Raw genomic sequence first — 12,500 nt, 5'->3', positions numbered from 1 at the left:
TGGAACCAAGGTAGGTGGTAGGTTACATCACACACACACACACACACACACACACACACACACACACACACACACACACACACACACACACACACACACACACACACACACACACAGTTTATTTGGACACACACACACAAAGGCACTCAATATTCATTGTGCACTCTGCGCTGATTAAAGGAATATGTTCTCCAATCAAACTTTTAACGGCCAGTAAATAATTTTATGAGGCTAAGGGGCTTCTTCCGGCCAGATATTTACTTCTATCTGGCCTCCTTCGGCCTATTAGTATTCTTTTTATGCGTTTTATGGTTCAGCGGAGGTCGATTCAGTTCTGTCTTGTAGAAACAAGGCAGCGTCTGGCCATGGAGAAGAAAGGGAGCACTAAAGGTCTGACTGGGCACTGGCAGGGGTGGAGGAGAGGAGGGTTATTAATCGTCCATGAGTCTGGGCAGACAACAGCAGACGTCGTTGTGTCAAGTCACAGGAAGCTTTAGCTGCGATCTGCGGCTAAGTGACTCCTCTTCGCAGTGGCGCCCGGGTCCCTGCCATATGGTCCACGACTCTTGCGCACGGTGATGACGGAGACGGTGACAAAGATTTTCCATGGCGATGCCAATGTAATCTCCGTGGCCGACTGGGAGGCCCTCCTACCAACCCAGTGGCCCATTCACCAGCTGCCAACCGGGCGGTTCCGTCTGCCCGTGGATTCACCCTCTGTTGTTGTTACTATGTGCAGGCCCGCTAGCAGGTGTAACTGGGCCTGGGGCAAAATCATCTGAAGGGCACCCCTATGTAATACATACAATGTGATGAGGACCCAATTCTGTGTCCCTTCTCTCCCTGGGCCCAGGACAACCGAACCTTTGCCCCGCTTCCTGTTGACTTCCCTCACTATGTGCTTCCCATCTCCCGCCACTACAGACAGACACCCAAATTAAAACAGCTCACCTCATGGGAATTAAAGTCATTCTGGGCCCTGCTGTTTCGCTACCGAGGAGGGAGAGGGTGAAAAGGACAGGCGAGCTCATATGAAGTGTTTGGCATCCACTTTTAGTGCTACTCAAAAAGGGCCCTCTCTCATTAAAACTGGTAACATTAGAAAGCTCTTAGAAAGTTCTAGGCATGGAGATTACCTCTGTGACTTGGAGGCTCTCTTAATCCTATCTGTTATGTCCCCCCCCCCCTCCTTTGCTTCCTTTTCACTCCTCCCACCATGGTTCCACATCCTGAACATATCCTCCTCTGTCGCCCCATTTCTTAAAAACTTGAATAGTTGAGATGAGATTAGGGACATTGACCCAATACTCCCTGTAAATAAACACCTCAGAGTGGTATAATTTCCATCCAACGATTTACCTAAGGAAGATGTTGACAGTGATTAACATGAACTCTATTCCTAGCCTTCAAGACTTTTTTATGTACATCTTCACTGTACTGTCATAAAAAATATGTTAAAAAAATATGCGAGACTGACCAAATGTATTTCCAGATTTCACACTGCTGCAAAAAGACAAATGCCTTTTTTTGTGTCACTTTGCACGGTATATAGGTTTTGTATATCCTGCCTCATGTCATGACTTTCATGTTTTTTCTTATCCGTTTAAAAGTTGGTGTTCCACTTCCAAACGCTGAAGAACAACTTTGAGAGGACGGTGATCGACGACAGCCGCAAGGCTCCCCACCCCATGGAGATCTATGTGGGCAAGATGTTCAAGATGGAGGTCTGGGAGGAGCTGCTGATGTCCATGCGCGTCGGAGAGGTGGCCGAGTTCTGGTGTAGCGCTTTAGTAAGTCCAGTGGCTCAGAGTTACATATAGTGTAGAGGAGTCTTGATTAACACACACACACACACACACATTACATTACACTTAGCTGATACTTTTATCCAAAGCGACTTACAGTTATTCACAGGGTATTGGTTACAATCTCTGGAGCAGCATGGGGATTAGGTGCATTTTGAGCAGCTGCCTCAGCCATGGAGTGTGACACACACACACACACACACACACACACACATACACACACACACACACAGACACACACACACACACACACACACACACACACACACACACACACACACACACACACACACACACACACACACACACACACACACACACACACACACACACACACACACACACACACACACAGTAAACAAATTTAGCCCTAGAGTAGCCCAAAGTATAAAGTAGTAGGCCTACACAAACACACACACACAGATACATGGTAAACACACACACAGATACATGGTATACTCTATATACAGTACATACATAATCAAACAAATATAGCTCAGCAAACTCAAGTGTGTACACAATTGTACATTCATAGACAGGAGATAAAGATGTAGGAAGGACTGTTGGCCTACACATGTTGAAGAGGTGGTGTGACGCTTCAGTAAGTGCAATGGTGCAAACACGCAGACTCACACACACACACACACACACACACACACACACACACACACACACACACACACACACACACACACACACACACACACACACACACACACACACACACACACACACACACACACACACACACACACACAAACCCAATCCCGAACCCACAAGCGTAAACAAATCTAGCCCTGCGGACAAACTCCAGTGTGTGTGTGTGTAAATTAAGCTCCGAAGTTGCCGAGAGTGCCCAATTTAGAACCTAATTAGGTTTTGTGGGACGGCAGAGAGTTCCGCTTGTCATTCTCATGCAGATGAGCCAACCTCAGATGGCCTCCTACGCCATTTCTATTCTACACTTAGACAAAAAGATGTTTCAGATGAGTTTTTCCACCATTCTATCTTTCTTTTCTTTCTTTCTTTTTCGATGGTAAAAGTTTCATGAGAGAAAAAAGGCAGAGCGGACATTTGCAAGTCAAATCACTATTGATTGCACTTACTGAGGTCAAGTTGCAGCAGAGAGAGCAACTTCAACAGGCAGTTGGTTTTATGCCAAGTGGGAACAGCTTTCTTCTTTTTTTTCTTCTTTTTCTTCTTCTTCTTCTTCTTCTTCTTCTTCTTCTTCTTCTTCTTCTTCTTCTTCTTCTTCTTCTTCTTCTTCTTCTTCTTCTTCTTCTTCTTCTTCTTCTTCTTCTTCTTCTCTCTCTCTCTTTCCTACATCCTCATTCCATCTTTCTCTCACTAATTCTCTCTCCTCCACCCTCCCTGCTGCCGTCTCTAACCCCCCTCTCGACCTCTCTCCCTCCTCCATCTCTCATCATCCCACTCTCCATCCCTCTCCACTGCTCTCTCTCTCTTTCTTTCTTTTTCTCTCTCTCCCTCCCTCTTTCAGCATACTGGCCTGTACCCGATCGTGTCCAAGGGGATGCGCCTGATTGCGCAGGGCAAGGACCCTCTGGAGGGCCAGAGGCACATGTGTGGCATGGGCAACATGTTCAACTACCACTCCACGGGCTACCCGGAGCTGGACGATCTGCTTAGGGAGCCCCAGCCCCTCATCTTCATCATGGAGCTGCTCTCGGTACCAACACACACACACACACACACACACACACACACACACACACACACACACACACACACACACACACACACACACACACACACACACACACACACACACACACACACACACACACACACACACACACACACACACACACACACAAAGAGAGGGCACACACAGACATAACCCGAAATAACACAGACAAGCCCTCTCAAAACACACACAAACATTCTCTCTCTCTCTCTCTCTCTCTCTCTCTCTCTCTCTCTCTCTCTCTCTCTCTCTCTCTCTCTCTCTCTCTCTCTCTCTCTCTATCTATCTATCTCTCTCTCTCTCTCTCTCTCTCTCTCTCTCTCTCTCTCTCTCCCACACACACGCACACACACACACAAACTCATTTGTGTTCAAGTGCTTTAAACATCCCCCGCTACATGCTGTTGCCAAGTCCCAGAACAACAGCAGCAATGGATTTGTGCAGTGCAACCTACTGTTCACACAACTCTCTCAAACCACCAGCAAAATAAACAGCAACATTACGCAACCCCATATCGACACACTCACTGAACAACAGGCACCCCAAGTGGGCACCAACTCTATATAGGGGGGAGAGAAGTGGGGCCAGTGGACCCATTCACGATCTATGTTAGGGCTCTGGGACTGTATTGTGGCAGCTGGGTTCAGGGCCGGATTAATGCACAGGCTAGAATGGCTGCAGCCCAGGGGGGCCTCACCTGCCAGGGCCCAGGGGGGCAGAGATTGAACAAAGTTGGGGGTTAAAGTCTAGGTATACAGAAATTATAGAATTAGGACAAGATGCAGAAATGAAAAATTAGTCTGGTGTCGAGAGTTTGAGCTTTAAGTAAGGGTTAACGTTCGGCGAGAAGGTCGCTACCGTGGAATAGCAGCACGACAGAGAGAATCTTTAGACCCCGACGCGGAGCGTCTGAAGTGCTGCTATTCCACAAAGCGACCGACTCGCCGAAAGTTAACCCGCTTATTATATGGATATACTTAAATGATTCACACATGGCGGGGACATTTCTTTAGGCCTATTTAATGTTAAGATTGTTGCTGCGCAAAACACAACAGTGCCGTTGTGGAACACCGCTAGGCAACAGCTAGGTAGCCAGGACAACAGGTGTTGTCTATCACAGCAGCTGATTAGAGTCTTGTTGAAAAGTCGCTTTAGCAGTGAAAAGTCTTGTTGCCATTGACAGCGGTCTGTTATAGACCAACCCGTCCGTTATCGAAAATTATTATATGGTTGTGACGTCATCTGTCGAATGCTCCATTCATTTCAACGGGGCTCCCCAACGTTCGGACGTCTGTTATTTTTCGATAACGGACGGGTTGGTCTATAACAGACCGCTGTCAATGGCAACAAGACTTTTCACTGCTAAAGCGACTTTTCAACAAGACTCTAATCAGCTGCTGTGATAGACAGCACCCGTTGTCCTGGCTACCGCTGTCAATGGCAACAAGACGTTCACTGCTAAAGCCACTGGCTTGTATACAAGTCAGTGGCTAAAGCGAATGTTTCATATCACTCCGCAGGGGGTCGGTCTTTTGTCACTCTAATCAGCTGCTGTGATAGACAACACCTGTTGTCCTGGCTAGCCTACCTAGCTGTTGCCTAGCGGTGTTCCACAACGGCACTGTTTTGTTTTGCGCAGCAACAATCTTAACATTAAATAGGTCTAAAGCAATGTCCCCGCATGTGTGAATCATTTAAGTATATCCATATAATAAGCGGGTTAACTTTCGGCGAGTCGGTCGCTTTGTGGAATAGCAGCACTTCAGAGAGAACAAGACCCCTCCGCTCCGCGTCGGGGTCTAAAGATTCTCTCTGTCGTGCTGCTATTCCACGGTAGCGACCTTCTCGCCGAACGTTAACCCTTACATAACTGACGTGCGAACGTTGGGGAGCCCCGTTGAAATGAATGGAGCATTCGACCGATGACGTCACACCATATAATAAATCTTGTTAACACTCATTCCTGGCTCTGAATTATGATATCGTCCATGCAATTTTATTGCTAAATTTGTCTTCTGCACTGGCCTACAGCAACCTGTAGCCTAGGGGCCCCATGCCATCTTAATCCGGCCCTGACTGGGTTAGAGCAATGCACTCTGGATTGAGCAAAATAAACAACATGTTACACAGTTCAACAACATCACCCCAAGCAGTCACTACTGCTGTGAAGGGAGAGAGATGTGGGACCAAAGGACAACTTTCGAGATCTATACAAGGGCCTTGGGTCTGTGTTTTGGCAGCTAGCTGGCTGCCAATGCATTCTGTATTATTTATTTTCTTCATGCTATTGAAAGTAAGATGTATGTAACTTGTTCAAGGAACTTCGTCAGCTTGTTAAAGTTTCTTGGGCAAGCAACGAAGCGTTTTTCAAGCTCCACAAAGAAGTCACAACATCTCTCTTCTTGTCACAACACTTTCTGTTTGACAAGTACAAAAGTACTTTTTCTGTTTCGGTCTGTGTAGTGAGTCATTGGGGAGGGCGGACTGTTCGTTATTTATTCTTGGGGTCCTCAGAAGATTTCCACCCTTAGTTGTCAAAATTTGCAAGACCCTCACCTTGCGAACTTCAAAACTCTGATGACCCTTCCCACGACATTGTCCCCACAACATCCTCCCCTACAGAGAAATTAAAATAATACTCAACATTTATCTTTTGACAAATTAATGCGGATTGACCAATGTTGCTGCTTACTGAATGTTGTTGGAATATATTTTTTAAATAAATGGGACAAAGTTTTTTGAATGACCCTCCCCTTTTGATCAAAAAATGTTGGTTGACTCTCCTCTCAACAAAGACAAAATGACATGACCCTCCTCTGTTTTCCTCCAGTGACCCCGGCAATAAATAACAGTCCCTGAGCACAGAGGCAAAAGGGCTGCACTGGCATATTACATGCAGTTAAAGAAGTTTTAACCTTTTTGAACAGTTTAAACGTAAATTGTTGGTTCCACAACTCCACCAATGGTGTGGACAATAGTTTTTCATTTTATAGGCTGGCTTGCCATGCTAGAAACTCATGAAACCTCTCGGAAGCGAGAAAACTTTGAAAAATCCATCAGCTCTTCAAGTTGATGGCTGGTACTATTCAGTTTCTGTTCACCCTCCCGTTCACCCTCCCATCCAGAAAAAAGGTCAATACAGAGACAGTATGTCTGGAAAAAAACAGGGTGAAAACTGAATGAGAGACAGAGTACACCTATATCTGTCTGTCAGACATCACATCATGTTTATCTGGACTGTCAAGTTTCATAAACCCTCTGCCTCCTTGGACTAGTACCCACATCTGCAAACATGTCTTTTAAAATTCACATTCATACAAAACTGTCTGGATCTCAAACATTGCATCACATTATCATTGGTATCATATTGTAGTCCCAGTGATTTATTGAAGACAGGCCCAGACATTCTCAGATCCATAAAAAGTACCTACCTGTTACGAAGCAAATGTTCGTCTTTGCAAACTATTCTTGAACCTGATGCCCAGTTACATAGCCTTCAAATGTCATGGTACTGCCAAAAGCCCTCACCTCTTGAAGTGGTTGGCTGTTGTCGATATTCCTCTCACCTTCTGACTTAAATCTGTCTGATCTCATCAGACATCACATTATCCAACCAGCCAAGCTGCTGACAATTTACAGTATTTCTGTTTCCAACTTTAAATGTTGTTTTCCCCTCACCTCGCCATATGGTTTGCACCACTACCACCCCCTGTGTCCCACAGGTGAGTGAGCCTATGTCATACAGTATGAGTCATGGATTGGTGGAAACTGATCCACTTATCCCTTTCCAACATTTCCTCAGTAATGATCTTTCCCTCACTTCCTATTACTCACTCCAGACTCAAGAATGTTTATATTTATTTTACAGTTTGCATCAGAAAGTTTCCTGTATAATTATAATGCAACGAAATGACAATACAGTATAACAAAACTAGAAATGCACTAGAGATTGCGGACCTCCACCAAGGAATCTGATAGAACATTTGACTGTGGGGTTTTTCAAGTCTCTCCGCCTTGTTTTTGTTAGAAACTGGAATGTCAAAATGTGTCCTATCCCACAATGGTGAAGAATCTTTAAAAAATATCCTGGATCCAGACCATGATCCAGGTCACCACCAAAACGTTATCACTCAAAAAAAATGTAATCACTAATCCACAAAGTTTAATCAAAATCCGTTCATAACTTTTTGGGTTATCCCGCTAACAGACAAACAAACAGACAGACAAACAAACAGACAGACAGACAAACCAATGCGACCGAAAACATAACCTCCTTGGAAGAGGTAATAATGGCAATATAACAAAACTTTCAATTATTATTATACGGTTTCCATTATAAAGTTTCCTTTGCAATGACAATATAGGGAAATGACAACCTCACTAAGTCAAAAATTCACAATTCTCTCTCTCTGTCTCTCCTGCAGGTGGGTGACCCGCTGTCGTACAAGCGTGAGTCGTGGATGCTGGAGAAGGATGAGAAGCTGAAGGAGGTTCCCTCGCTACACGCCCAGGGCAACAACCTGGTGAAGCAGGGCCGCTACAGCGAGGCAGCCCAGTGCTACAGAGAGGCCGTCATCATGCTACGAGCTGCCCAGTCTAGGGTGAGTGGTGTGTGTGTGTGTGTGTGTGTGTGCGTGTGTCCGTGCGCGTGTACATGTACTCTGTATTTGCACTATAATTAGCAATGCTACATAATAATAACGATACAGAATAAATATGGGGAATTGTAGTGATTGTGTTGGTAGGCTGGGGGGATAGAGAGGGACCAATAGGTATATTAACACAGTGAATATGGTGAGGGAAGGGTGCCAATGAAAACCTTGCCGATCCCACACACTGTCCTCCTTTGCATTAGCATTTAAGGTAACACAGTATAATAACCAGTGTAACAATATTTAATACCATGTGACACCAGTGTAATATCATGTACCAACCCTAACCCTAACCCTAACCCTAGATGTATGTACAAAATTAGTGCATGGTGTTACACTGGTATTACATGGTATTAAATTTGTTACATTGGTTATTACACTGTACCTAATGTGGTAGATCCACTGTAATAATGAACCATTAAAATAAAGTGTTACCGTATTTAATCTCCATTGATTAAGGTTAGGGTGGGGTTCGGTAACTCTATGGATCTTCACTGACACACTTTCACTAACACACCATCATGAGGGCAGGTGTCCTCCTCTATGATGTTGGCTGATGGTGACTGAAACATTTCAAAATAGCCTTGGCTTCCCTCCCACTCAGGTGCTTGTTTTTCTCACTGTCCCAGTTGATTACACAATCCCCCAATGTCCCTGCTGTTATGCCACATAAGATCTGCAGTGTTTTGCAGTGTTTGAACACACCTGTGGGGGGATGTCCCACCACATCACAGTCAGATGTCTGAAGCCATTTGACTGGATGAGTGTCGGGAGTTTTTAGCATCTACAGCAGCGGCAGAGTAGAAAATAGAAGATAGAGCCGAATATTGATTTGGCACATAAAAAGTTATAACTTGCCCAACTTTCTGTGGAATATAGTGGCTGCTTAAGTTCTGCTTTTACTTCAAGTATTAAAAGAAAAGATAAGATTTAATTAATGCTGACATGTTTATTAACCCTATCCAGACCAGGCTTTTTTGGCATACCTGGGACCGGGGGGGGGCTCTTTTGACCCCCCCCTCATAACTTAGGAACCGAATGGCGTATGACCACCAAACTTGGAGGGGATGATCTTCAGCCAAAGATCTATGAATGACATCAGTTTGGTGTCATTATTGGATATTATGACATCATTATGACGTCATTTCCTGATTTTATTGCCCAAAATGTCACCTTAATGTATTTTCCATCTAACTTGGGTAATGCATATCAATTTTGGTTATTATGTGCATCAGACCACTTCAAATGTTCACAAGGGTGTCTGATGCTAATGAAAATGTAAAAAAATATGAAAAGTGATGATGATGAGACTTAGATCAGTGATTTTTGGGCAGGTGTACCCGTCAGAAAACCGTTGCCATGGCAACAACAAAAATGATAGACCTAATCTTTTGGTATCACATTGTAGCCAACTTCATTTTAGGAAAAGTCACAAAGTTTCGTAGTCATAGCTTTAGTCATTCAAGAGTTATACGACATCAAAGTTGGTGCGGGCACTTTTAGCCCCCCCCCGGTCTGGATAGGGTTAATACGTTGTGTGCACTGCGAAAACCAAGACCGTTTTGTACTGACTGGGTGGATAGACGGACGAACCGAGCGGACTGACCTTTGTCCTGTCATTAATGTATACTCATCAAGCAGTGTCCTCAAGCCTGTATAATGCACCACAGTAGGGCTAGGGAGGTGTTTGTCAACGGGGGCTCTACAGCCCCCGGAGGACGTTTGGGAGCATTTAGGAGGCGTTGAGAAGGAGGGAGAATTAGTTGCAAAAGGGGGACTGGACCCTATGTTATTTTTTTAATATTAAGGGGGAGGGGTATGGTAGGCTTATGGTGAGGTCAAGGGGGAGTTGGCAGGCTTACGATGAGTTCAAGGGGTGTTTGTTCAAAAAAGGTTGAGAACCACTGGGTTAGCGGGATAGGAACAGGGTTAGGCATAGGTTTAGGGGTATGATAACAGGCTCCTGGTTAGGTTTAGGGTTAATGTCATTGGGCATAATTTGAGAAAGCAGCAAATATTGACAGAAAACTGGCATAGTGTTTTACATACTGACAAAAACAGTAACAGACTCAGACCCTGTGTTGACGGTTGACTGTATGTTGACTTTATCTTGTGGTGTGTGCGACTGTGCAGGAGATGCCAGGGCATGAGGACTACATCAATCTGGCCCGGCTCATCATCCCCCTGGTGCTCAACTACTGCCAGTGCATGCTGGAGCTGGAGGAGTACTACGAGGTCATCGAACACACCACCGAACTACTGGACAAACACAAAGGTAATAATAACAGTCATCATCAGGATCATGATATTCATAATATTCATCATAACACCACCGAACTGCCGGAGAACTGCAGTATAGTATAGGTCTACCTCTACCACTGCTACTACTGTAGGCCTATACTATGAGGTCATCGACACAGAATGGCTGGAGAAGCACAAAGGTGGTAACACTACTACTACTACTACTACTACTACTACTAGGCCTACTACTACTTCTACTACTACTTCTATTAGGGATGGCACAAACCGCACCGAAAACCGAAACCGTACAATTCACACACATACCGAACCGAACCGTGCAATCCATCGCAAACCGCAATTCATGTACTGCCCAGAAAAATATGTAAAACAGAGATTCTATGAGTATCTTATCCAGTCTCTCTGATTAAAACATTAGCGTATAAGACCAAATCAGAGGATGACACAATTAAAACCACACCATTTTCACATTATAAGCCTATACAAACCATATGTAGGATATTTAGTGATAAGTCCGATTCTATTAGCCAGTGCACCATTTATCATGAACTAAAAAAAAAGAACCGTAGAGAACCGAAAACCGTCACCTTGACACCGTGATATGAACCGAACCGTGAATTCTGTGAACCGTTCCACCCCTAACTTCTATTACTCATACCACTATTACTATTTATACTTCTTCTACTGTTACAGTACTTCTGACACTATTACTGTACTATGAGGTCATTGACCATCAAAGTAGAGGTATAATAAAAATAATCATGATAATCATGATATTCATAACACCACCAAACTACAAGAGAGAAACAAGCGTAACAGAAAACCTGCCTCTCTTGTGACATGTGCAGATTCTCTTCTATCTAGCTCATCTCAGTCAAATGGATTTTTATCTAAGCTTCAACAAGAAGTCAAATTACATGCAGCTAACCACTGCCAACCAATTTCCTTCATGAATTTTAAGCATGACTTGGCAAGAGTGCTACTCTTTTTAATATGATAATTTTCCCCTTGATGCTTTTCAAAGCATGCTGATTTAACACACTACCAAATGACTTGTGTGTCCTGAAAAAAAGCAATCTTCTGGTTCTCTTTAGGTTTGGAGGTTCAAAGTATTTACTTGTTGTGGAGATAAAAGAGATGGTGGCACTGAATTCAATGTTAAGCCGTATGCTTGCTGCATACAAGAAGTGATTTATTGAAGGCAGGCCCAGTCATTTTCAAATCCATCAAAAGTACCTCCCAGTCACGAAGCAAATGGTTGTCTTTCCAAACTATTCTTGAACCTAATGCCATCCAACATTTTGAAAGAGTTTTTTGGGCTACAAGACCATATGCCCGACGGTGTAGTAGTCGCAATGATTTGACAGCACATTCCCTTCGATCTATCTACGTCAATTGAACAAGCGCAGAGTTAGCTTTTCTCATTAGAGGAGTGAAGCGGTGTTGTTCAGGATGATGTCTTCACCCCAATATTGGGCAGCTGCGCCTCAGGCGTAATCATTTCACCGCTGTCGATTTGTATAGTTTGAAGTCCTGCGGCGGCTCAGGTAGACTTTGAATTAGTTTTTAAACTATACACTGACGCATACGCTGTGAACACACACACACATTCACCCACACACACTACAGAAGCAGACTTACACGCATACATACAAGGTGTCCTTCTCTCTCTCTCTCTCTCACACTCTTTCTCTCTCTCTCCTCTCTCTTTCTCTCTCTCTCTCTCTCTCTCTCTCTCTCTCTCTCTCTCTCTCTCTCTCTCTCTCTCTCTCTCTCTCTCTCTCTCTCTCTCTTTCTCTCTCTCTCTCTCATTCATTCTCTCTCATTCTCCCTCTCTGGCACACAGGCACACCGACCCACACAAAATTGAAATTCAACACCATCCACACATATAGTACGTACCTCAGCTTTTCATTGACGGCTCACAACAAGTGAGACTTTTTTCTGCAAGAAAGGCACTCTCTCTCTGCATCAGCATTTCAGCGGCAGTGTGAGGGAGTGAAAAGAGATTGAGTGTCTGTACTGTATGCCTTTGCATAGGTCAGGGAGACTGCGGATGTAAACAACGGTGAGCGCTC

The 12,500-nt window shown here is 44.3% G+C and overlaps 1 protein-coding gene across 1 annotated transcript in view; it reads left to right on the top strand.

Moving 5' to 3' along the window:
- Nucleotides 1-12,500, top strand: part of LOC134439459 (uncharacterized) — a 28,011-nt gene that overhangs the window by 86 nt on the left and 15,425 nt on the right. The window contains exons 1-5 of the mRNA XM_063189347.1: nucleotides 1-10; nucleotides 1,611-1,790; nucleotides 3,304-3,492; nucleotides 7,936-8,112; nucleotides 10,297-10,438. The exon at nucleotides 1-10 is cut by the window's left edge and continues 86 nt beyond it. Coding sequence (XP_063045417.1) covers nucleotides 1-10; nucleotides 1,611-1,790; nucleotides 3,304-3,492; nucleotides 7,936-8,112; nucleotides 10,297-10,438 — 698 coding nt within the window. The remainder of the gene's footprint in view (nucleotides 11-1,610; nucleotides 1,791-3,303; nucleotides 3,493-7,935; nucleotides 8,113-10,296; nucleotides 10,439-12,500) is intronic.

Source organism: Engraulis encrasicolus, chromosome 23, assembly GCF_034702125.1.
Source record: "Engraulis encrasicolus isolate BLACKSEA-1 chromosome 23, IST_EnEncr_1.0, whole genome shotgun sequence".
Classification (NCBI taxonomy): domain Eukaryota; kingdom Metazoa; phylum Chordata; class Actinopteri; order Clupeiformes; family Engraulidae; genus Engraulis; species Engraulis encrasicolus.
Note: the sequence above shows the minus strand (reverse complement) of the source record. Positions and strands in the feature narration are given on the sequence as shown.